At 39.5% G+C, this 25,084-nt stretch overlaps 1 protein-coding gene across 1 annotated transcript in view; it reads left to right on the plus strand.

Annotated features, from left to right (window-relative positions):
• Positions 1-25,084, plus strand: part of camsap2a (calmodulin regulated spectrin-associated protein family, member 2a) — a 45,743-nt gene that overhangs the window by 15,141 nt on the left and 5,518 nt on the right. The window contains exons 3-12 of the mRNA XM_053322482.1: positions 2,565-2,726; positions 5,134-5,217; positions 11,804-11,836; positions 12,875-13,016; positions 13,536-13,675; positions 21,316-21,412; positions 21,590-21,686; positions 21,813-21,844; positions 22,043-22,112; positions 22,354-24,493. Of these exons, the coding sequence (XP_053178457.1) occupies positions 2,565-2,726; positions 5,134-5,217; positions 11,804-11,836; positions 12,875-13,016; positions 13,536-13,675; positions 21,316-21,412; positions 21,590-21,686; positions 21,813-21,844; positions 22,043-22,112; positions 22,354-24,493 (2,997 nt within the window). The remainder of the gene's footprint in view (positions 1-2,564; positions 2,727-5,133; positions 5,218-11,803; positions 11,837-12,874; positions 13,017-13,535; positions 13,676-21,315; positions 21,413-21,589; positions 21,687-21,812; positions 21,845-22,042; positions 22,113-22,353; positions 24,494-25,084) is intronic.

Consider the following 25,084-nt stretch of genomic DNA (forward strand, 5'->3'; position numbering starts at 1 on the left):
CCTGACCTGACTATTCTTAGTGGAGTACTCTTAAGTCTTCTCTAGATCATAGCTCTTCTCAACATAAAATACTGCAGTGAGTCTTTGAACACTTCTGTACATTTTGTCTGACTGTGGTGCACTGCATCATTATGTCCCTTCAAGGGGCCACTTTAACTTTATGGCTGATTAATTGGATTAGCTCATGGAAAAGCTGCCACCCAAGTGTAAATATTTGGCCATTTGGTTCCTGGGTAGTGGGTGGTGAATACACAAGAAAGCACAGACTAATAGATGGAGCTAATACAGGAGGAACCACAAACTAAAATGGGTAGATTGCTGCTTTTGCACATCATCAGAGTGCAATGAAGACAATGTTCTGTTACATTAACTTTTCCACATTTAGCTGAAATTGTTACCCAAATTGCAAATTATAGTGATTGATATTATGGCACATACAATAATGACTCACTTAAATGTGTTCAGCATGTGAAGATGAATGTGTGTGAGTGTTGAAAGGGTGATTTTCTGACTGATTTTGCCTGCAATGAGAGGCTTGTATTGGATTTCTATCTTGTATTGGTCTGTTTTACATAGAGAAATAATGTTTTTATGCTAATTATGCAATTTTTGCTGCATTGGACTTGCCTTTCATAACATAGCACCAGATATATAATGTAAAACAGCTAGTCAGCGTGTCTAATTAGGTATCATTATTCCATAATAAACTGAACCTTGACATAGAAATAAATTAGCTGCAGACTGCGCTTACAATAGAGACCTGCGTAGCCATTGACAAATAGTAATTATGATCGGGGAAAAACAGACTGATGATGGACAGAGAGGTTAAGCTTGGGGAAGGTCATACTTTCTATACCTATTCAACACCACAACCACCTTCCCTGTGAGTTTGCTGCTTTGGTACTGATTATTTACATAGAGTAGATTGTTTTCAGCTCTACAGTCTCATTATGACTTCTACACTCTCTATTTTGCTTATGTATGGCTTTGAACCCGTGTTTTGGAATAAAAGTGCAAACTGACCCACAAGCACAAGATGGTTTTGAGTGCTAACAACAGTTCTGAATTCAGCAGAACTTCTTTAAATACCGTGTTTGCATCTCATAATAATAAGATAAGTTATTTGCTGATGAACATAACTCTTAGATGTTTTACATTCTGGCCTGAGTGCAGACCCACCCAGCAGGTCTGACTTGTTTCACACCTGTGACGCTCACACTTTCTTTAAGTAGTTTGTTGATAAGATTGTCAATATTGCATGAAGATTGGCTGATAAGAAAGACACATGGAATGCAACACATGCTACGTTTCCTTTTCTTGATATATGTTTTGTACATTTATGTAAACATGAGATATGGGGGAAAGTAGATTTTGGCGTAATACTAAATGCTGAAAAAGATTGGATAAACATATTTTAATATTTCAGCGTAGGACTGGGTACTGAGCTGTCTTGTTTCCTTCATACATCAGAAAAGTGACTGATACATGATCTTTCTTAACAGTTCCTTGTGGGAACAGAGCTGAAGCGCAGGAGAAGTCATGCAACATTCAGCAGAAATTGTGACACTGGAATCTGGTATTAGGCTGAGAGTGACTGACATGTTTTTATGAAACAGCTGACAGTACTGAACATGACCAGCTACATTCTTGACAAATAAAAAGTGTCTCACTGCCACTGGTCAAAAACTATTTGGTTAAGCTCCATGAAGTGGTTTCCAAAACTGGATTTATATTTGTACTTTCGGCTATTCTGTGATAATGGTGAGTGGAGCATCATATAATAGATGCTAATTCTATTACTTGAACTGTATTGTCAGGAAGATGTCTTATTGTGGCTTCTTGAAGGCTAGCAGTCGCTGTGAGCAAACTGGGTCTTGTAACCACGGATAGATGCACTTGTTTCCAGGGCAACAGCCACGAGGGAGTGTTATACTGAAGGCAGAGTTTCAGATGTACAGTACAGAAGGGGATTTGAAGTCATAGTCCAACCCCATAAATCACTTCCCTTTAAATCCCTTCTTTCTTACTCACCTACGATATGGTGTTAATTTATATATAATGATTCTCCCCCTCAAAATGGAACTCTGAGCTTCATTTTTGTGATTTTTCTTTCAGTTGTTTTACATTTACTGAGAATAGAAAAATATGAGAATCACTACAAGGTTCAGAGGAACTTTTTTTTGCAGTGCAGTCTGGATTTGTAATTTTCAAAACATTACTTAACAGCAGATTCAGACAAAGTCTCTGTAAGGCTGCCAAGCCACCTACTGGTTAACTACTGCATGTCATACACCACTAACCCTGTTTCCTGTCTCTCTGCCACTGTCAAATAAAGCCAAAAATGTTAACATGAAAATGCAAACACAAAATGATTCAATAGATAACTTCACGTATTGCAATGCATCTTGTTGCATTTGCTGTTACCAGTCAATAGATGAGAGTATTGACCAAAATACCTCAAATGTATGATCTACAGTGAAATGAACCACAGTTGAGCATCTGCTGGTAACACCGGCCACCTCAAAGCTACTCATTCTCACCCACTTAATTCTTTCTTTGTACAGAGTGCCCATCTGGCCATGATCGACACTCTGATGATGGCATACACAGTGGAGACAGTGAGCGCAGAGAAGGTGATGGCCAGCATTCGTCAGTATTCATCCTGCAACCCTGAGGTAGAAATGCCCTATGATACAGAGGACGCAGTCACCACCTGGATCAACAAGGTTGGTTACGGTATATTAATGTATGCTAATGTAGGCCTGTGTAGAACGTCTCTTTACAAAAATGTAATGACAGCCGAACTTCTTTCCCAGTTCCCTAATTCAGTAGCCTTTGTTTCACAAAACGTGACACCAGGATGTTGTGTCCATACTACAAAGTAAACAGGAATCTCTACAGGACTTGCTGTAGAGGACTGTTCTCAAAATATTAAAGCAAAGCTACACACGAAGAAGCCTTTTTATATGAAAATGTTTGTCTAAAAAGGCCATCTCAAAAATCAATATGTATCTGACATTTTACTTTGTCCCTACAAAGCAGTCATGTGGAAGCAAAGGTCAAGATGATTCAGAGCTGTATCCTTAGATCTTACTGTGCTTACGTTTCTTATTGATAATTATTTTGTAAATGTACAGGGTAGGTGTCAAGTTTACCTCCTGATAGATACACTTCTTTACACTGCTTTTTTACAGACTTATAACTACAAGCACATATTGTGAGCTGTTGATGTTGGTACTAAACCAGCCTAACACCTCTGTTCCTGCCCGAGGATAAGGCTGCTGCACAGTGTGGACACTATTCATTTCACTCATCTGTGTTGGACTCACACATCTTGAGCTCTTCTATAGTGCAGACATGTCAGTAAAAAAAATCTGTTACATATACACCATTTTGTCTTCAAGCCCTTGGGTTACACCATATGACACGTACAGGTGAACTCACAGCACATGAGAAACATCCTCTGGGTCCACTGATGGTCCAGTTTCCTCTATTTCCATTGCATTTACAGCCTTTAAACAGATGGTTATTGATACTGAGTATTCTGTGTGGTTAAATGCACAGCCTGTATGTTGTGCAACCAATGTGCAAGTAAATAGAAATTCATGAAATAAGGATCATGAAAATATGGTCAGGTGACATGAAATATTTGTGTTTTATCTTTTTGTCCTTGGCATAATTTCTTAATATGCACATCTGACATGCTGTAGAGTATCACATGGATAGCCTTATTAGATGAGACTAGACATTGAATGTATTAACTCAAACAATTACATAATTACATATATGTAGAAAGACCCAAAGAAAGAAGACATGTCCAAACTATTTTAAAAGTAGACATAAATGATACTATAAGTGTGTCTTATGAACACTGAGTCACTGCAGGCTTGCAAGGTGGTTGTAAAAAAAAGCGTGTTGTTTCCTCATTAAAACAAACATTAGCTGTTTTCAGCTCTAATTCACCCAGCTGCAACTGATTTAAAGTTAAAATATGTACATAGACACTTGTTAGACCAGCAGCCTCGTCTACTTCTCTGCTGTATGATTAAATATGCAGCATTTATCAGAATCTCACCATCATTTGACAAAATCAAACAACGTTTTTGTTGCTACCTTTCAAGCCTAAAGAGTATTGATGTCATTTACACAAATCACATGCTAATATCATATGGGCTTCATGCAACTTATGTGTACTGTGTGTAAGTTTTCACCAGAGCTAAAAGTAAGCACATACAATGTATTAGTATATTACATATTTTACATTAGTAAAGATGGTCTGGTACTCTTTGAACCTACATGTGCTGACCATTATGCAATTCTGCTTTTTTATATGATATATTATACGGTAGGTATCAATCTACAGTACAGGGCGTACATGTGCAGATGGCTTTGGCTCCTTCATACAGTACTACAGGGCCCAGTCTGCTTACATTCTTCTGGAAGGAACACTGGGCAGCTGCCAGCTCTGCGCTTTGCACTCACAAACACACACACACACACTTGCACAGTAACTAACAGGGGGTGCGGTCATGGAGTCCTCCTGGTAGAACATATGGCTCTCTGTTGGAGTCCACTTGCATTCCAAAGATCCAAAATTCACCAGCTTAACAACTGATTCCTGATTTAACTTGATCGATATGAACTTGAGTAGATACACTGTAAGTAGTCCAAATGGCAGGATTTGTGTAGAATTAAATTTGATTTAATTCAACTTGACCTCGGATTTGATTAAGCTTTTATCTGATTGAGGAAGTCAAAAAATCCATGTGAAAGTATTTAACCACAGAACTCTATCTTGATAGATTATGAATCAAAAAAATAACTTGGCATGCAACACAAAATTATTCTTCCAACTATAACTACTAACAATAAAATGAAAGATCACTGTAGTCATAAGTAGTGTATAATTCATCATCATGAAGCATGTAATTAACCATAATGTTTAAATATTGTCCATATGCTAATATGCTGCTGTTGTGGAAACTGACAATTCAGTCAAATTTGAGTCTATCATTCTTTGTATGAGAGCAATATGAACTGAAGATGAAGTATGACTCATAGCTTATCATATTGAATTTTTCTTGATGTTACTGCTGGCTTAGCAAAGTTTGATTTTATTTGTCCTCCTTTTAGGTAAATGAGTATCTGAAAGACATAGTGGCCCAGGAGCAGAGGAAGAAGGAAATGCAGACTACTGAGCCTGCTGGAAGTCCTCGGGTGAGTTTATGTCCTCTCCTCTTTCTGCATTAGCATTTCACTAACTAAACATGAACATGCAACGCCCCTTATTTGATGGACAGTTTCAAACAAGCTAAGTAAAATCCTTGGTTCCATGCCACAAATTTACCACAGCATTCTCTCTCTGACTGACAGATATTTGTCCCAGACATCTGTGTCACTTTAATATCTGGAACCAGTTTCCTCAACAAAATTTAAGCCATGGAAATCCAGCTTCCATAGAAGGAAATCTCACTCACACGTCTGAGCTTCAGATGAGGCAAAGTCTTGTATTTATTAAAAGAAGGAAAGTTCCTCGCTGCATCCTTAAAATCACAACAAGTTAGCATTAAAATTGTTGCTTTGTTTATCCTGAAGACTTAACAATATCACTCACTTCATTTTTGCTTTAGCCAGCAGATCAGTTCTCTCCAGTTTAATTAGGCCAGCAGTCATTAAATGTGAGGTCACACATGTTCAGGGTTCAGCCCACAGTCCAGATCTGTTATATAACTGATCTGCAGTAATTTCAGCAGTATTTCTAATTCCATAAGACAGGCTGTGGCCTGTGTTTGTGTGTGTTTATCCCTCTATGTATTATGCATTGGAGTAACTGGAGTAATCTGTTTATATTTTGTCATTTTTACACTGCATTTTGCAATAAATCATTCACTGATCCACTGAATAATACATTTAAATCTCACAAAATACCACTTTCAAGCCATTTATAACCTTTCATACGTTTCATTCAATCAGGTCCTTGTGTATGTGCATGTGTGTGCACCTGAATTAGGGCTCCATTATACTGAGAAAAAATGTGTGATATGTTGTTTTGAATAGTTTGAGGGTGATATGAAATAAACTAATGATTTAGTGTGCCTTTTCATAATGTTTTATTCTTGATGGGCTGCTCAGACCTACAAATGAATGCTGAAAAAAGTACAAATGGAGATATAGACCAGTTTCTGTTTAGCAGCAAGTTTGACAATTGCAACTAAAGTCACTTCCAAGTCTTTAAATAATTTTAGGGCACAAACAGAAAGTACACACAGATGTTTGAGTTAGCCAGGAATGGTACTGTAGCTCATTGATCTATAAAGGTTTATATAAATCTATATTTAAATATTTTGCACAGCTTTTTGTTGAATGGGTTTTATAGCCCCAGGAAAATATACTAACGAACAACAGATGCTCCCATCTTTACAAAACGTTGATTGTGGAAGTATATCACAGTTGGAATGAAAATTAAAACCATAGCATCTTTACATGTATGTGTTTTAATTTTTAATTTAATTTTCATTTTGATCTACAAGTCCACCTGCATTGGATATTCTCACTGTCAGGGTTAGAGTTGGCATGTCAAACACCACCCATCTACCCTGATGCAGCAGAAAAGAGAGGATAATGTCACCACCTCCATGAAGGAGAGGGAACTTTGTATGGTTTGGGAATCATGCAATGACTTTTAAAAAAAACAGTTTCAGTGACTCTTGAACATTATGAAACTCATTTAGGTAACAGCAGCAGTTACTATATCTCTCTTTAAAAGACTTGTCATGAATTTCTGTTTTTACACATTGTAACCTTACCTTGACCTTGTCCTCTCCTTTACGCCTGTTTCATTTCTCTTTAGACCCTGCCTTGCCTCAACTCCTGGGTCATGCCTCCCCTTTAAGCTTCTTTTCTGTCACAGGTTTTGTCAGGCAGTACAACATCAGTATCAGTCATATCAGTGATGCTGCATCACAGAGATGTTTAAAGACTTAAAAGTCCCTGTCCCATGTGTTATAGCCTTCAGAGGGTTGAAATGGAACACTGCAGTGTGTGTGTGTGTGTGTGTGTGTGTGTGTGTGTGTGTGTGTGTGTGTGTGTGTGTGTGTGTGTGTGTGTGTGTGTGTGTGTGTGTGTGTGTGTGTGTGTGTGTGTGTGTGTGTGTGTGTGTATGTACGTGCGCGTCTGTGCGTGTGTGCTTCTGTATGTGTGTTTCCCATCCCTGTCCCAGGGCTGTGCATGCAGACTCCACTGACTCCACTGTGTTTGATGCTGATCTGACTGGTCAGCGTGCAGACACAGCACTGCATGCCTCAGCTATCCCTCATAAACACACAGAACAACACACACGCACACTAACTGGTGAAGTTGCTTCAAAAAGAACTTGACATCACATCATTTCATCATTTGATATGATGACAAGAAAACAGTTCCCAAAACTGAATGTCAAGAGATCAGTTACAAGAGAATCTTTTTGCAGTGTAGTCACCCTCTAACCAACACAGTGTCTCACATGTGGAGCTCTGCCTGCTCATGTACATCCACTTGTTTGGCCCCCCAGCTGCAGAGCTGGCCCTTCAATAACATCATTCCTAACCTTGGGGGTGTTCATGCGTATTGGTGTGTGTATGTGTGTATCCTCATGGTGACAGTCACTCTCTCTCTCTCTCTCGTTGCTTCTGGTTGACATTGTTCAGGCCTGACCTGTGGTGGATGTCACAAAGTTTTAAGTTTAAATTACTTTACTGTTGCAGCTGCTAATAGAACGCTGTTTGAGAACCGTAATGCAATAATTTGTATTGGACCTTTTTAACAGTCAGGACATTTTTTTACTTTAATTTGTGTCTAATTTGCTGCCTCAGACCGGAGACATTGTGTAACTACCACTTACTGTGTTGGCAGGAGGGCACAGGCAGCTTCTTGGCCATTTGAATTTAACAGTTTGTCTCCAACCTTTTGTCTTTTCCCTTTAAATCTTTCAGTTTATATAATTTTCTAATTGTTGTAGTGCCAAATCTCTTAATATCGATATATTTGTATAACAGTTATAAAATGACTTTTATGACCATCATTTCTGCTGGAAGTTCATGAAACCACCAGAGTTTTCTTTTAGTCTCTCTCTTTCTTCTGCCTCTGCAATCAGACCCAAAATATGTATATTTATTCAGTTGCCAAAATGGGAAAAAAGTTGCAGTGTTCTCTATGAAAAATAACAACATATTGGTTTTGTGGTTTCTTTATGACTCCTCTGTGTCAGATGAAATTATTTATTATATTTGTTCATTTCCTTCAGGCCAGACAAGGCCTATATGCATTAATGTCCCAAGTGTGTTTCTATCTGATACAAAACACACTTTTCAGCACCATTCCTCACAGAAACACCAGCTGACTGACCCAAAAAGAGTCTAGGAGATTGAGTGTCAGTTACAAAAATCAATCAGAAAAAGGTGACAGATTTGTTATTGGTTCACCTAAAGGACAACTGCAAAAAGACTCAAACTAGTTTTTGCCGATGTCTGGCTCCATCACTCCCTCCCTCCCATTCTGTCTTTGCAGTATGACTGCAGCGTGAGCCAAACAGGCAGCCTTTGTTTCAGTCTAACACAGACAGACACCCACCCTCCTAGGACAACAAAATAATGCTCACCAACAGTGTTTTTATTTATACCTACTGCACTGTACCCAGGGGTGAGGGCAGTTGGAGGATAAAGGGGGTTGGAGAGGGGGGGTTGCAAAGGCGATGTCAGGACAGAGAAGAGAGAACTAATCCTTTTAAGTTTCAAAAGCTGAGCTGCAGCTCAACGGGCTGCTCAGCCATGTCTGGCTGGTGAGGATGAACTTTGATGGGAAGAGGGGGAGTCGAAGGATGATTGAAGTGGAGATGGGTGGAGTGCATGTGTGTGTAAATGCACATGAGTATAGTGTGTGCATGCATGTGTGTGTGTCTTCTCATCTATGAGGAGATGGTGATTCTCCCCAGGGGTTTGATTTGTGGTCTTAACAGATTTTAGACTCTGTTTGACCCCGCTTAGCCCGAAGTCTTAGATCATTATTTTAGACGCAGTCAGTCTTCATTTCCTCCGTCTTATTCTCAAACTGGGACAGTAGGGTAGGAAGTCGTGGATTTATAATACCATGTCAATGAAAGTTCTAGTTAATCCATGAATATTTGTGGACAAGAGTAGCTGTTTGTCTCGTCAGTGTCCAAGATTCACCTTCAGCTCAGTCATTGTTACTGCCTGCAGATAATAAATAAAAACATTAAAAGATTTTCCGTAAGCAGAAACAGAAGTCCTGGAATAAGGTCACCAGCACTGGTTCACCACCTCATTCCCACAGTATCTGTTTGAATGAATGCTATAGTTTGACTATTAGGGCTGGGCCGATATGCTTTTGTGCCGATTTGATTCTCTAACGATTTTTGGGTCCCAATTTGATTTAAATTGCGATTCTGATTAAACAAGTATTGCAATTCGATTTTACCAAGTATTGCAATTTTATATTTTCTTTTCTTAAACAAGAACAGGTTGAACCAAACACTTGATAATACATCATAAGTCATATTTACAAAAAACAATACACACATCTCATCAGTTTGTGAGATTTATTTTTAAAACTGTGCACCTGCCCTGACAAAAAACTTTCTCATCCGCCAACATCTTACAATAAACTAAACTGCTACATTTAGCTGGTCTTTAGAAAATAATAAAATTTTAAAAATTTAAATAAATATATAAATAAAAATCGATTCTCATATGAGAATTTTAAAAAATCGCCAGAAAAAAAACGTGATTAATATAAAAATCTATTTTTTTTGGCCCAGCTCTATTGACTATATGTTTTCTGATTAGATATTAGTCCTGCAGTGGATAACAACGTAGCATACTAGTTTACAGAGAACACATGACTTAAAAATGAAATAAAAAAGCATGAGTGAAGGTGGACGACATAAAAACAAGAAAGGAAAGAACCATCCTTACATACTGTTATAGTGATGTTTAACATGTAGAGGGTCCTTTTTAATGTACACTAAAATCTACTTTTGTATGTATTTTTCAGATTCCATTTTTTTGTGACAGCCAGAATGTTCGTGACAGCTATTAAAATGTTCATAAATCCTCCTAAGCCTGAGCGTCCCTGCTCTATCTCATGCCATGCCCTTCCCTCCTCCCTCCAACCAAATGTCAAACTTGGCCTCTAAGTCAGCATCGACTTTGCTAGATCAACATAGTTTTTTAGCCGCTTGGTCAAGGGTGGAGTTTATCCTCCATCTCCCTCTCTGTCTGTAAATACTCTGTGTGATACAACTGAATAGCAGTGCTTTATAGCTACTGTTTTTTCAAGTCAAAAATCTTTTCTTTCTGTGAGGGAACAATGCAGGACAAAGGATAGACAGACTGTCAAAATATACTCGGGGATTCAAATGCACAGAATCTGGAGTGTTTGAGTTTAGCATTGTGTATAAGGTCTCTGCACTTTCTTTAAACATAGTATGCATGCATACTGAAGCTTGTAATTAAAACATATTGTGTAACAAATAGCTCAAACCTGCTATTACCATAAGTCATGGATCATGTCTGTTGTCCTCTATAATCTGATCTCTTAATGCTGTTTTTATTACATGACATGCAAGCCAAATGTTTTCCCAAGCAAACTCAAGATGGTTTCAAATCTTCAGCAGATCTACGTGTTTCTTTCCTGCACTACATCAAGAGAGTCACATTCGTGCTACCATATACATTTCAAAGGCAGTTCAATCTCTGACAAATAGATAAAAGTGATTACGTAGTGTGTTGTAGATTAGATTACATCAGTTGTGTCCCTCTAATGGCATCAGACTTTTGCTGGTGACTCAAATTACCATTCAGATAGCTGTGAGGTTAATCAAATAAGGAAAATCCAAGAAAGCTACGATTGATCTTTTTATCCTCTCACCGCCTTTTAATAGTTATTTTAGAGGGATCTGCACAAAAGGGAGTGCATTTTCACAAGTCACAGCTCGTTTTTGAAGTTGAGCACTTGCCAGCCACTTGGAGTGTCATTTACATTTGGTTCTTTGATGCTCCCAGTTAGTGTGGGAATTAGCTGTTAACTGAGGCAAGCCTTTCCTCTTCTGCAGTCAGCTTACATTGTCAGTAAAAAGCTGACAGTTAGGTTACATTATGGAGTGTGATTGTTATTTGGTTACATTTAGAAACTGTATGTGTCAAATTGATGCTTTTTTTCCTATAGCAAATATGAAATGCACATCAAGGACAATTTAGGAACCATGTCCAGACACTTAAGGACACTATAACAAAATCTGGGTGCAAACTCTAACATACATATACAATATCAGTAAAAAATACACTTACCAGCTTCTTTATTTAGGTGTAACTGTGCAATCTAATACAATCCTGTACAACAGCTCTGCCATAAATTCTACATTGACGAAGCTTATACACCCACTACAACTTCAATAATAAACATAATGTAGAATTATCACCTTTCTGACAGTGTCAACAAAAACTAAAACTGTTTAAACTTTATAAAATAAGAATTTATAACAGAACTGTTGAACTGGATTGCATTAGATGGCACAGGTGTTTCTTATCAAGTGGCCAATGAGTGTAAATATCTTGTTACACTTTAATACAATTTCACAGTTATTCAGGTTGTGTGGGCTGTTTTTCTTCAGGCTTTCTATCTTTAGTGTCACAGCTGTCATGTCCTTCCTGTTATTGCTAATCGCATTACTAACTTATCTCACTAACAGGTATTTCTTTGTTTTGTTGTTGTTGTTTGTTTGTTTTTTTCTTTTGCTGTGCTGCTGCAGTCTCCAACCAAGTGGTACATGAAGCTTGTGCCTGTAAGTCAACTAATCAGTGCTATGCTTTCTCATCTGTGTATCCATAGTGACCGTCTGTCCTGATCTCCACATTTTATCACGTGTGTGCATCAACCTGTGACTTCACTGTTACATAAACAGAGATGTTCTCTATAATCACAGTATTAATTAATGAGCCCTTGTGCTGTCTACAGGTGATATACTCTAGTTGAAAATCATGAAAAATGATGTAATTCTGATCTGTTTCCATTATGGCAAAGCAGTAGTGCGTGAATGACATTTTGAACTAATTATCCTTCATTATCCATAGTCTCTACAAACTGCTGTATATACTAAATTTCCAGGGTTTACAGACAATTGAAGTGTATTTAAACTCAAAAACTCTTAACCTATCCTCCTATATTGTTATCTCATCCTTGTTTGTAGAACTAGACACTGTTGGGGAATCACTGAAGAGGTCCCACAGTATAAGCCAAAAAGACAAAATGATTAATTGTATTAGAACTTCACTTGAGAGATGGGTTGTCTCTGTCTGGGAGCACTTGGCAGGAAATGTAGTGCCTGTGCCAACTCTCACCCTCCTCTGACTGCAATTTTGACACATTTTCATTTAGAATGATGTCTGTAAATACTCAGAGCATATAGTTGGTAAACTACTCACTCATGTTCTTGAGGACTAATAAATGAGATCACATTACAACATCTGGAAACATAGTCAGTGATAATCACTGCAGTCACGTGCAGCTCTGCTCACTACTATGGTGCTGTTGTTTCCTATCAGCTGGCTCAGAATGACTGTTTCTTTTCATCAATTTAAACATTTTACTACACTGGCTGTTATGGTCCAGAAAGATTTGATTACCTTCATACATGAATAAACCTAATGAAGCCTGGATGTGTTTGGAGCTGCTTCAAAGAAACAGTAAATGTACAGCTGTTGAAATGGTTTACCCTCACACATAACTGTTGATTTTTTTTTTAAACCAATGAGACAAGTCTGTCTCAGGGCAGAGAAATGTTTGTATTTTGGATCATTTATATGAATTCTATTTTGCGCAGGCTCGCTATAGGAAGGAGCAGGCCTCAAGCCAGCTGATTCCCTGGATCCCCCCAGTGGACAATCTGCTGAAAGACAGCACAGATGGCTCAGCTCTAGGTGCACTGCTGCACTTTTACTGCCCTCAGCTGCTGCCACTGGATGGTAAGAAGCTGGCATGATAGTTTGGGGGGGGGGGGGGGGGGCAAAGGGTAGCTTACAGTTAGGATTTGATAGAAAAATGAGTTATTTGTGTTGTTTGGGGAAGCATAGCACAAGGTGAGCATAATCTATCTGCATGAGGTTAAGAGCTGAAAGCATGCAACATAATGACATCATCTTGCTGATTAAGTGTGCTGATAGTGGGGATACAGTACAAACACTCAGGGAAAACATCACAGGGACAAAATATCAATCAATCATCGTTGTCTACTCTTTAAATGTGTTAACACATAGCTCCACCAACATGTTAATGACATTCAGTCCACTATCATGATTGGTCAGTCATTTACACACCATTACACTTTAAAACTTCAAAAGTTTCTGACTGGATCTCCAATGTTATCTAAGTACCATCAGCACAATATAAAACCAGTGAAGTGGGAGTTTCAACCAGAACACCTTTAATCATCAAATTCACACTGACATCACACTGACAGCTGATGGCTCCCTCTGTCCTCCCAGATGTCTCTCTGAAGGAGAACATGACGCTGGCTGATCGGCTCTACAACCTGCAGCTCATACAGGACTTCTGCAAAGACAACCTGAACAGCAGCTGTCACTTCAGCTTGGAAGACATGCTCTACGCCTCCTCCACCATCAAGGTACTGCTCAACCATGGCTGCATTTAACACTAAATGAGAATATTTGCCACTAAGTTGGAAAAAATTTGACCGTCAGTCTCTCATGAAACCATTTTGGGTTCTTGTAAAGTTTAGTAGGGTACTTGTGCTGACAGGAACCCCTGTTTTGGAGAAAAAAACAGATAATTTCATTTTAAACAGGCTTTTATGAGAGTGTGCTTTTTGAGAAGCCGGACAGTCTTGAGAAATCGGTCATATAAATACTCAATGATCATTTTAAACAGTTTAAACTTTTGTTCTTTCCTAACATAAAAATGTGCACCGTATTGCAGAAAGCTCTTTGTATTATATTATGATACTGTCTGAAGGTGCTCTATTCAAACCAGTACTCAGCTCTGAAATTACTTTTGCAGCTAGTGTGTTATTGTCATTTCAGTCTCTGAGAATCTAAACTGCTGAACTATCACTTGTTGAAACTGAGCTTTTAAATGTGGCAAGTGTGTGCCAACAGGAAAAGGCTATGCCAATGGCAGTTTATAGATAAAACAGCAAAACAACACATAAAATATCTGTTAAACCATAATTGGCACACTTGCAAACAAATCCAAATATTCAGTTACACTTAAGTCAAGGAGTGTTTCCAAAGACTGATTCAGATCCTGCGTTAATTTATTCATGAGTTTTTTTAACTAAACAGATTAGAAAACCAGATGGTGTGGTATCCCGTCAGAAAGGCTAAATGAAACAGGAAAAATGAGCAGCTCTGTAGGCCAGTGTGGTGAGTCATGCTGTGGAAAAACCATTCAGTCCAAATGTGTCTTCACCAACCACAAGAGCCCGGAGAGCTGGACTCGCCCTGCTCTCCGAACATGTCAGGACTGGCCTTTTCATTCTTTCCTCATACACACTCTTCCTTCTTAATTTCCCTTTGTTTTATTTTCTTTATTTCCTTTTCCAGTTCATTTTCTTACTTTCTCACCCTTACTGTGGTTGTAAGTTAATTCATTAATTCATTACTCATTTTCTCAATTTCTATTTTGTTTATTTAATCTGTCAGTCTGATTTGTCCTTTTCTGTCATACTCTGTCTCTCTGAAACTTGAATTACTCTCTTTCCTGTCTTCTATTTATTCCCACACCACGTCTAATGTCCAAGTAATGTCTAATGCCCAACATATAGCTTGGACACTGTATTATAAAGTCACTCCATGCCATCATTTTCTTTCTTTTACTGTTTAGAGCATGTGAGATCAGCCAAAGGCCTGATAAGAAAGTATATAAAGCTGACAATATGAAATTGCAGCAGGAAGAGACGATGGATAAATGTGTTAAATGTTGCATTTAAAGTAAATAAATTGTTACACGTATTATAAAACATTACTGCAGCTATAATAAAGACAGAACCTGCTGTTTTTGCTCATATTTTACAGGGAAAAGCTACATTCTTATATGAACTCTGCAGCCACCACTGACTTTAAGCAGCTCTTATTTATCTATAGCATTTTACTTCTCTCATCCTATTCTTATTCTCCTATTCTTGTCATCCTCTTCGTGTTGTGCCAAAGTATTTATGGGAGAAATTTGGAGAAACATGTAATACTTTTTTAATTTCGGTGGGCATGTATGACTAATAATATAAAGTATTTATATAAGAGAACTATATTGGCTCTAAAATATATCTTTCTGGTCGTGTTTTCTTCTTAAGTTCAAATATTTTTGTCAGTGCAGACAACCTTTTCATCAAGTAGCCACAATAGCTACTGGAGTCCATAATTCCCACAATATCCCAAAACAGCCACTCTCACTATTCAACCACACAAAAGGCAAACTGGCCACCAGAAACACAATGTACTGCTTCTTGTGTGGTGGTTTGATGTAACTGTCCCTCCCTGCTGTCTCTTTGTGTTGGTTCATGGTGTGTCCCCCTCAGTATGTTTTGCCTGAGAGCTATTTATGCATATGCAGTGAAAAAAAAGGGTTGATCCGTCTGGGTGAGTTTGACTTTGTCTGACTGTCACTTCAGCATGTCCTCTGAGGCTGGACAGCACGGACAGAACACAGTTCATTGAAAAGACAAACGTCAGTAGTCTGTCCAAACTGACTGTCAGCTTTCCAGCCACCTAAACCTTAAAAATGTGCAGTTGTAGCTATATTTCCTTCTTGCTGCTGAGAGCATTTTACACAAACAGAAATCTTAAATATGATAAGCTGAAGAGAATACATGGATTTTTCTGGACACTGCTAAGAAGAACTCAGTAATAATAATGGAAATAATTATAGCTAATGCAAATCATATTTTCTCAGCAAGCAGCCCACAGCTCATACACATCAACAAGCACAGCACATAAAAATAATAATAACTGAGCTGTGCATGCCAGACAATAGCAGTATTTTTGCTGACACTGATTTCATGAGGGATACAAAAAAAAAATACCAGCAGGGAAGAGTTATTGCCTGAGAGGCGTAGTGCAGCCAGAACTGCACACAGAACCACTTAAATTCAGTAACCTTGACCCAGTTTCTAGGCAGGCCCACCCTCAGTAGCTGTACGTCGTGGCGCGTCATACTAATGGAGACCTTATTATAGAGATTGAGCTGAGACATTACAGAGGGAGGGAAGCGAGAGAGGTGTTGATGTGGGAGAAAAATTGAAAAAGGAGAGAAGAAACGAGGAGTGAGAACACCCAAACCAATAGATGTTTGAAATGGGTAGAGAGGAGATAGAAGTGACTGAGAAAGGAGGGGAAAGAGAGAAAGAGGGTCAACATCTTTGAAGAACCTGATGAGATGTCACGACATGTCAAACTATGACTACATTCACACATAGCTAAAAATGTTCTTGTGCTAACCCTTCTGTTTAGATCTTATGTTTGCCACTTACAATAGACCATAAAACCATATGGACTTATATTTATAAGTCATGATTGAACCACATGCATGATTTGCACAAATCAACACTGAATACATCCTTATGTGTTAATTCAAGCTGCAGCTAATTATTTTCTTTATCATTTAACTGACAGTAATTTTAACAATTATTTGATAAAACATATTTTCATTAAATCATCATTATTATTTCCCAGAGATTAAGGTAACACCTCGTTTTGTCTGACCCAAAATCATAAAAAATATCCACTATCAAAACAGTTGCCAATGAATTACTGCTGTATTGAATAAAACATTTTCTCATTGTTTTAGTTCTAATGTCTGTACAAAAGTTGACAAGTGTTGCAGAATTGAGTGAATAAGTAAATCTCACATCATTCACATGAGATAAAAGTCATTAATTTGAGTGTAGTTGCTCAGTAGTCCATTAACAAGGAAGATACAATAAAAAAGAAAGACAAAACCTGCCAAGTTGAGTTTAAATGTGAGGGCTAGAGTGTAGCTGCTGTAGGTTAGACACAGATAGATATTATCAGTCATCCAAAGGAATCAGATACAGTATGTGCAGAAAATTGGAATAGAGCATGAAGCCTCAGCGGGGACAATTGACAGAGTCGTCATGCACGCGCACACACACGCGCAGGTCCGTCTGGCATCTCCATGACAGATTCAAATGTGCTCCTTTGTTGTTGAATATGAAAACCAAACACTGCACTAAACCCAGCAGAGTTAGACAACATTTTGTATGTTTTGTGTAGATGGAATCAGTCTGCATTATGTTCGGGATGTCTCTCCAAGAGACAATAGACTAGCCTTCAGTTCACAACCCCCACATCCATAGAATACATACAATACCTACAGTTAGTAATTCCTAATGGACATCAGGCTAGTAAATCACGTCAACCCACTCCCATTTACTGCCCCTCATTTAATTAATTCACAGCCCATCTAAATTGCCATCTGTGGATCCAAGATGGAGAAATTAAATTCACCAGCTTTGGGTTTTAGCCAGCCTTTGCTTCTTCTATACCAGGAGGTTTGTAGCAGCAGACATGCTGAGGTTGCCCTGAGGAAGGCAATTAACACACTTACAATAATTCATAAGCTGCCTCTCCAACATGGCTCTCAATGAGTAAATCAGTTGTCTACAGTCTGATAATTGGATACCAGCAATAAAGGATGTTTGCTCCTCAGTGAGGTTAGAGCTGACAATAACTGGCACACAGTATTATGAATGAACTAGTTCCAAAAAATGAATTATAGTTTTTAAGGTTTAGGACTATATTAAACACAAACTGGGATCTAATTTGAAAATATTTGATTACATGTGAAAAATCAGCTGACATATTTAATGTGGCTTAATGTGAGTGTAGTAGTAGTAGAATAAACTTCACTTACTGAAGTCAAATAGAGTTCAAGTCATATATTTTTTCAGATTTGTGACACCAATATCAAGTTCTTCACTACATGTAGAATTTGGAGGCATCTAGCAGAATGGACAAGGCATTGAATATAATATTCATAAGTGTGGTTTAATGATTGTTTAATCCCATAGAAATAAGAATTGCTGTGTTTTAGTTACCTTAAAATAAGTCCTTTGTATACAGATAGTAAGCGGGTCCACAGAGCCTGTCGCGTTTCTACGGTAGCCCAGTACTGACAAATCAAACAACGGCTCTAAAGAGGACCTTTCATGTTTTTCACAAGTTTTGCTACACACTTGTAAGGAGAGTGATGGGATGGGTATTCAGTTGGTTACAACCTGCAACCTCACCACTAAATGCCACTAAATGCCACTAAATTCAACACACTGGTCCTTTAAGTTTTGGTGTCTCATAGTTTGGGACTATTAGAAAGCTGAGTTGATTTTTCAGTTAATCCTTTTTCAGATTTTTTTGTGCTTTTAGACATATATGCAACAGCAGTCAAAGGTTTCACAGCGGGCAACACAGGTCAGCCTGATAAACTTGGCATTAAATCAAGAGAGTGGGTTTTCCAGATTAGACTGAGTCTGTCTGGCAGACTGCTAGACTGCTACATCCCTTAATCAACCCTCTGGCCCAATGATTATTGACATTAATGCCCTGTGAATGCTCAGTGTGTGTGTACACCCTTGCATCTTGCTGTGCTGGGTAACTTAATTTGTATGATGTGTGTGTGTGTGTGTGTGTGTGTGTGTGTGCGTGAGTATGTGTCTGTGTGACCTACTGTGTGTGCATTTTTAGCACATATGCATGCACGTAACAGTGCTGATACATTTGAATGTAACACCACTGATGTGTGAGTGTGTACATGTGTTTTGCAGGACAAGAGGAGGATGGGGGGGGGGCATTTGTGCCCATCCCTGCAGAGTGGATTAGCTCCTGCACTCCACCTCCCTCAACCCCAAGCGCTGTTCTAGTAATCACCAATCAGGGTCCTGTTTTCTTCCTGAGAAAGACACACACTTAAATCTCCAAACAGGCAGATCTGGCAACACTGCAGACCTGGCAGTCTATGGGGTAGTAATGCCAGTCAGTGGGGAGATAGGCACAGTGGTGGAGTGGTGGTCGGTTGTTTGGGGATCTGTGTGTGTGTGTGTGTGTGAGACTGCTGACTGGTAGTACTAAGCGATAACACTCACACCTGATATGTCAGTAGTAGTCAGGCAGGCAGATGGGCTGAGCCAGGTTGGGTTGTTGCCACCAATCTGGGTTGGACGGACGACAGAAGATCTTTCTTTCTTTCTTTTTCTCCTTTTTGCTCCATTCCTTTTGTTCTTCTGGTCATCTTAAAACATAGAGGAATGCTTCATTGGCTAAACACACCTAAAGGTAACTAGCATTTTGCTATTCATGTTGCTGTTTTTTAGTAATTCTATGCAAAGAAGTTACTTAATCCTAAAGTGATAAAGCATTTATTTTATTTAATTGTTCAAGTGGAAGCAACAAAACAAAATAATTACACAGTGTACTTACAGCGAGCATAAAGTCATGTATAAATGTCCATGTAATTTATTAAATACATTGATATTTGTCTGCTCGTGCTGATTTTGGAAAGTATTGACAACTGTAGTTAGCAACTGTTCTGTTTGCACGGATGATAATGACATTATTCCAGATTTACTTTCTCAACTACTCTGGTCACCATGCACTCCTGCTTCTCACACCTAGATTCTGTCATAGCTGACATACTATGTTAAACTTTTGCAGGTCTGCATTTTGGCAAACACAAAAAGGAGCCAAAAATGTAAAATGCTGCAGGAATGGCTAAGGGAGAACAGTGTTACCAGTGTTAATTGTCTCTGCCCCTCCCAGTGTGCTACTGGGCTGCAGTTGGTCGGGGAGGGTTTGGTGTGTATGTACTGGTGTGTGCTTAGAGCAAAATGTTGCTGATGAAGTGAATTGGGTACCTTTAGAGCAGAGCCATGCAGCGTTGTCTTTGTCTGGAGACCATTGACTGAGAGCGGGGAGGGAGCGTGTTTCCTCAAGGTCGTCCCTGCTTGACTGCACTCTCTTTTGCATATGTATGCACACATGTGCAGCTGTGAATGAGTGCCGGCATTTTCACTGGAAAAACTGTCCGAAAATTTATCCGGATTTTTAATCATGTATTTATTCTTGAAATTTTTTCCCACTTCAAAGTGGGAAAAAATCTGACTCAAAAAATGATCCAGTTTTCAATGCAAAATATCTGCAGTCTGATTATTCTGCTTTGGTTCAATATAATGATACTTTGTTAAAAGAAGAATAAGCTACACTGTACATAAATGGAATTAAAAATGTATTTGGACTGAATATGAGGCTGAATGGATGTATTTTGTAGTGTTGGCAAAAAGTGTAATCTGCAAAGGGAAATCTGCCAGCTGTGCAGGTTTAGGCACATGGTATTTTTTGAGCCTTTGAATCTGTTGAAGGTTACATATTGTAACTCTTACTGACAAGTAAGTGTCTGTATATTTTCCCTTTGTTAATAGAAAAAAACAGTAGTGCTTGAAAGAAAATGTAATAGTGAAAATGGTTATTTTGCAGTACAGTGTCCTCAAGCTGTTTGACCTTCCAATGTAATTTCACCTGATTCAGAAGTGGACACAAGCGCAGCCAGAAATCCCTCCAACATTTTCCACCCTGTGTAATTCAGGTTGGCTGGTGAATTGCTTGCTGGTGGTTGAGAACAGAAATAAATAGCTGACCTCTATTTTATAAATTAGGTTAATGCCTCATTCACTCGATCCTCTCCACTAACACAGGTACTATTGACTTTTATTATGTAAGTGTGAGATTATCTTATCCAGCAGGTGAAAAGCCTTGCTGTTGGTTACAGTGTCTTAGCTAACACATAAACTGTGAAACACTCTTAAGGCTCTGGCTCTCAAATAAGTCAGGAAAGTGTCAATTCCTTTCAACTTTAACCTTTATCTTTATTGGAAAGTTCTTTGCAGAAAACAAATTTACAAAACAATCCCTTGTACAATACTCCTAATGTAGGTTGAGCTATGAAGCATATTTTTCTTAGGAGGTTACTCCGTGAAATGGAGCAAGATTGGTGAATTATTTATACTCCCGACTGGAGGATATAAGTAATACTCATCACCCTTGGTTCTCTGTAAGTGCTAACAGCGACACCTGCTGGAGAAAAGTCTACAATGCAGTGTGGCAGATGACGTTGACACACAGGACACATGTGCTATTTGTTTCCTGTGACAGCCCTTCAAAGCACAGCATTATTAAGCCGAATGATTCAATGTCACCCAATACTATATTTTTTAATCTTGGTCTTATTTGAATTCTTCCACAGAATAACTACCTGGTGTTCATGGCAGAGCTGTTTTGGTGGTTTGAAGTGGTCAAGCCATCTTTTGTGAAACCAAGAAGTTTGGACAACGAAAGCACAGGTAAGACTTGATCTCACAATATCATTGAATGAATGTGGTAAGTGGAAGTAGTACCAAGTTATAGCAATCCATGTATTATATCTGAAATATGCACAAGTACTTATGGGAATAATTGATGTATAATGACATGTATCTATTGAGACACAGACTTACAAGTTATCTGATTTTTCGCCTCAGAGCCCTCTTCTTTGTTAAAGAATATACCATCCATCCCCATCTCAAAGGCAACTAAGAGGAGCTTCATGGAAAGACCCCCTAGTCCTGAACGACCCAGGTATGTTATTCCAAAATTTAAAAACATGTCTCATTGAATTCTTGGGCCCGAATTATACTTTTAATATTATATATTATATTAATATGTATGACATGTCTTTAATTTTCTCTGTCTCTCACTTTCTAGTTTGCCTCTTCGACCCCAGCCTCGAAACACAGGTAATTTTTGTCTGAGTTACTTTCTAAATTTAGTGTCATAGTAGCTATTTAATTATAAATAAGCTGAGAAAAAAAGATAAAATATATTTTTAAATATATTATATAAAATATTGGATATGTCAAAAAATAAGATATATAAGTTAAAACCATTATTTACATTCTTACTTTTTCTCACTTCTTTGCTTGCGTATCATCCAGGAGAGATCAAGAGGTCAACCTCAATGTCCTTTGTTGATGGCAACCTCGGTACCTGGCCAAAAGAGAAAAGGTTAGTAACAAAGCAGTCCTATCTCTGTGCTTCATACCAAAAATTGTAATCCCCCAGACAATTCATTATTCCATAAGGATTAAGACAATCGTATTATATCATGTTATTTTATCTTCTCTGCAGTAAATAACACAAAATACAAAAGAAAATTAAATTATTAAATAAGCATAAAATGTGTTAGTGGTACAAAACATTTTGTTTTTGTAAGTTTTTGTTAAAAGTTTTTTGTCCCCTTTCTCAGGTCTGGGCCTTATGGAGTGTCTTTTGATATCCCCTTTGACAAAGAGGATTCTGCTCCTGGCGCTTTTTCCTCCACACGTGGTATGGTCAGGTCTGTCAGCACTGATGACGGTTCTGGCTTCAAGGTCCACCATCTGCCCCGTGGAATGAAGCGCAACCTGTCCTTCCAGCCAGTGAACGGCCAGAGCATTGGCATTGAGGAAGAGGGCTGCCCAGACAGCCTTGCTGGTATGGAGCCTGCCAGAAGAGCCTTCCCCAATGGACATGGTAATGTCATGGCAACAGCTCCCTCCATGGAGGAGGCCCTCCAGATCATCCACAGCCCTAGCAGGCCCCCAGTGGAAGGGATCAACAACGGCTTCTTCCTGCATAGTCAAGCCCATGGAACTGGTGTTGGTGGCTTGGAGCCGGTGTCTGAGGTGGACTCCAAAGGGCCTCTGAGCACCACAGACACCACAGAGGTGGACACTGGTATCCATATCCGAACAGAAGACATACTGGATGAGGATTCCTCTCTGAAAGACTGCTCTGTGAACATGGAACTGGATATGGACACGCCAAGCCCTTGCCCGAGCAGTCAGAGCAAATCCCCCTCAGTAGTGAAGATGACCAGTTTCGCCGAACAGAAATTGAAGAAGATAAATCCATCAGCGCCAGACTCAGGAAGAGGCAGCAGTAGCTCCCTGAAGACAACTCCAGAGGGCTCCGAGTTTGGTCTCCCATTATCAGTCTCCTGGGCCCCAACCCCAGAGCACAGCCCCATCCATCAACAAACCACACCAACCTTCACTGCTCAAGCATCACCCACACCTGTACAACTTCCACCCAATGACCCCGCCCAGGTCATGGCTACAGAGATGGTTCAGCTGAGGATGCGACTGGAGGAGAAACGGAAAGCCATCGAAGCACAGAAGAAGAAAGTGGAAGCCGCTTTTACAAGGCATCGGCAAAAGATGGGTCATTCTGCATTTCTAAATGTGGTAAAGAGGAAAGGCGATGGGGCTGCTAGTGGAGAGGAAGGAGGTAAAATTGAGGGAGAAGGCAAGGCTTTAAGCACAAGTCCAACCTTTAAATTTGGAAGGAGCAAGGCTGACACACCTGATGGGGCAGAGCAAAGCAGCACAAGCTCGTGTTGGCAAAAGTCACCTGGTGGAGGAGAGGAGGGTGGGCAAAGCCCTGCTCAGCTAACCGAGGTGGATCTTTCTGAATATACACATTCTATTGAGAAACTCAATCATTCTTTAGCATTCCTACAAACTGAGATGCAGCGACTTGCTCAGCAGCAAGAAGTAATCATGGCCATGAGGGAGCAACAGCATCAGCAGGCGTGGGTCATCCCTCCTCCACATACAACCCCATCGCCACAAAAACACAGTCGAGCCGGTCCCATTACTCGATCCTCAGGACCCTCTTCCCCCGCCGACTCCCCTCGTTCCACCCACCGTTCTCCAACCAGCATCAAACGCAAATCTGCCTCCTTCCACTCACGCAATCCCCGCACCGCTCGTCCCAATGAGCTCAAGCTGGCCCCCTACAATCGAGTCCTAACTGCCCCGCAATCTGTCGACAGTATCCCAAGACTGCGGCGGTTTTCTCCCTGCCAGCCCTTGGCAAGTTCCTTTGTTTACATGGGGGAGAAACCAGTAGCCGCCAATTCGGAGACAGTCGCCTCAGATGGAGATAAAAATAGGGAGACAGATTCACTCCTTTTCCCAGAAAAGGAGCTCACCAGTATATGTGTAGCCTATTCACCCCCAAGCTCCCCCAGCCTACAGAGCAAAAGAGAACAAACAGAAGTAGATTCAAATGCCAAAACCCAGGAAGTCAGAGCTGACAGTCAGTCCACCACCACTGACATCGAAAAAGATAACAAGAAAGCTCAGAAGCGAGGTGTGGATCTCAAACCTACAGTGGAGTCATCATTTCCTGAGGTTCTGTCTCACCCTGTGGTAGAGACCTTTACCGTGACACCCACAGACATCCCTCCACAGCCAGAAGTCAAGAGCAGCTTGATTGAGGTTCCACTGTCAGTTGTGAAGCCTATGGAGGACCTAGCACTGGAAGATGCTTTGGAGCTGGAAGAAGGTACCGTGGAAGGCCAGGATGAAGAGCAGAAGATGTGCCGTGGCTTCTTCTTCAAGGTAGGCTGTTGTTTCCCAGGATGTTTGTGATTTTATTACACAAAGAATAAGTGAAACTTTCACTTATTTAAGATATTAATCTGAAAATGTTTTCATTTGGGGTTTCTTTACCTTGAAATGCTGTAAAATGATCCTGAAAGGAAGCAATTACACTTTTGAACCTGGAGCAGCCATGTTTGTTTTTCTAAGGAAACTCTGTTGTTCCTAACATGATGATGATGAAGGGTTCAGGAAACATGCCGGCTGAGCACAGCATCATCTTTCCATTTATGGTTTATAAGATTGCTTGCTAGCTGCGGTCTGGGCTTCGATGTAGGTCATAAAACTGGGGCTGTTGTGAATAATTCAGGCACAGCTGTGGAAATGTGGGGTTGTAGGGGCGTCCAATAAATTGTGAGGATGGAGACAGCAGGATGAGTGGGAGGGATGTTCACATTAAATAAAAATCTAGATTAAATGGATTTGTACTGAATTCATCAGACTGGTTCATCAGACCAATTTTTCTCACAATTGTAGTATTTGTAGTACATTCATACATGTGCTGCTCATGAGAGATATGGCCAAAACAAATTTATCCAAAAAAAATAAATC

This window comes from Scomber japonicus, chromosome 7, assembly GCF_027409825.1.
Source record: "Scomber japonicus isolate fScoJap1 chromosome 7, fScoJap1.pri, whole genome shotgun sequence".
Classification (NCBI taxonomy): Eukaryota; Metazoa; Chordata; class Actinopteri; order Scombriformes; family Scombridae; genus Scomber; species Scomber japonicus.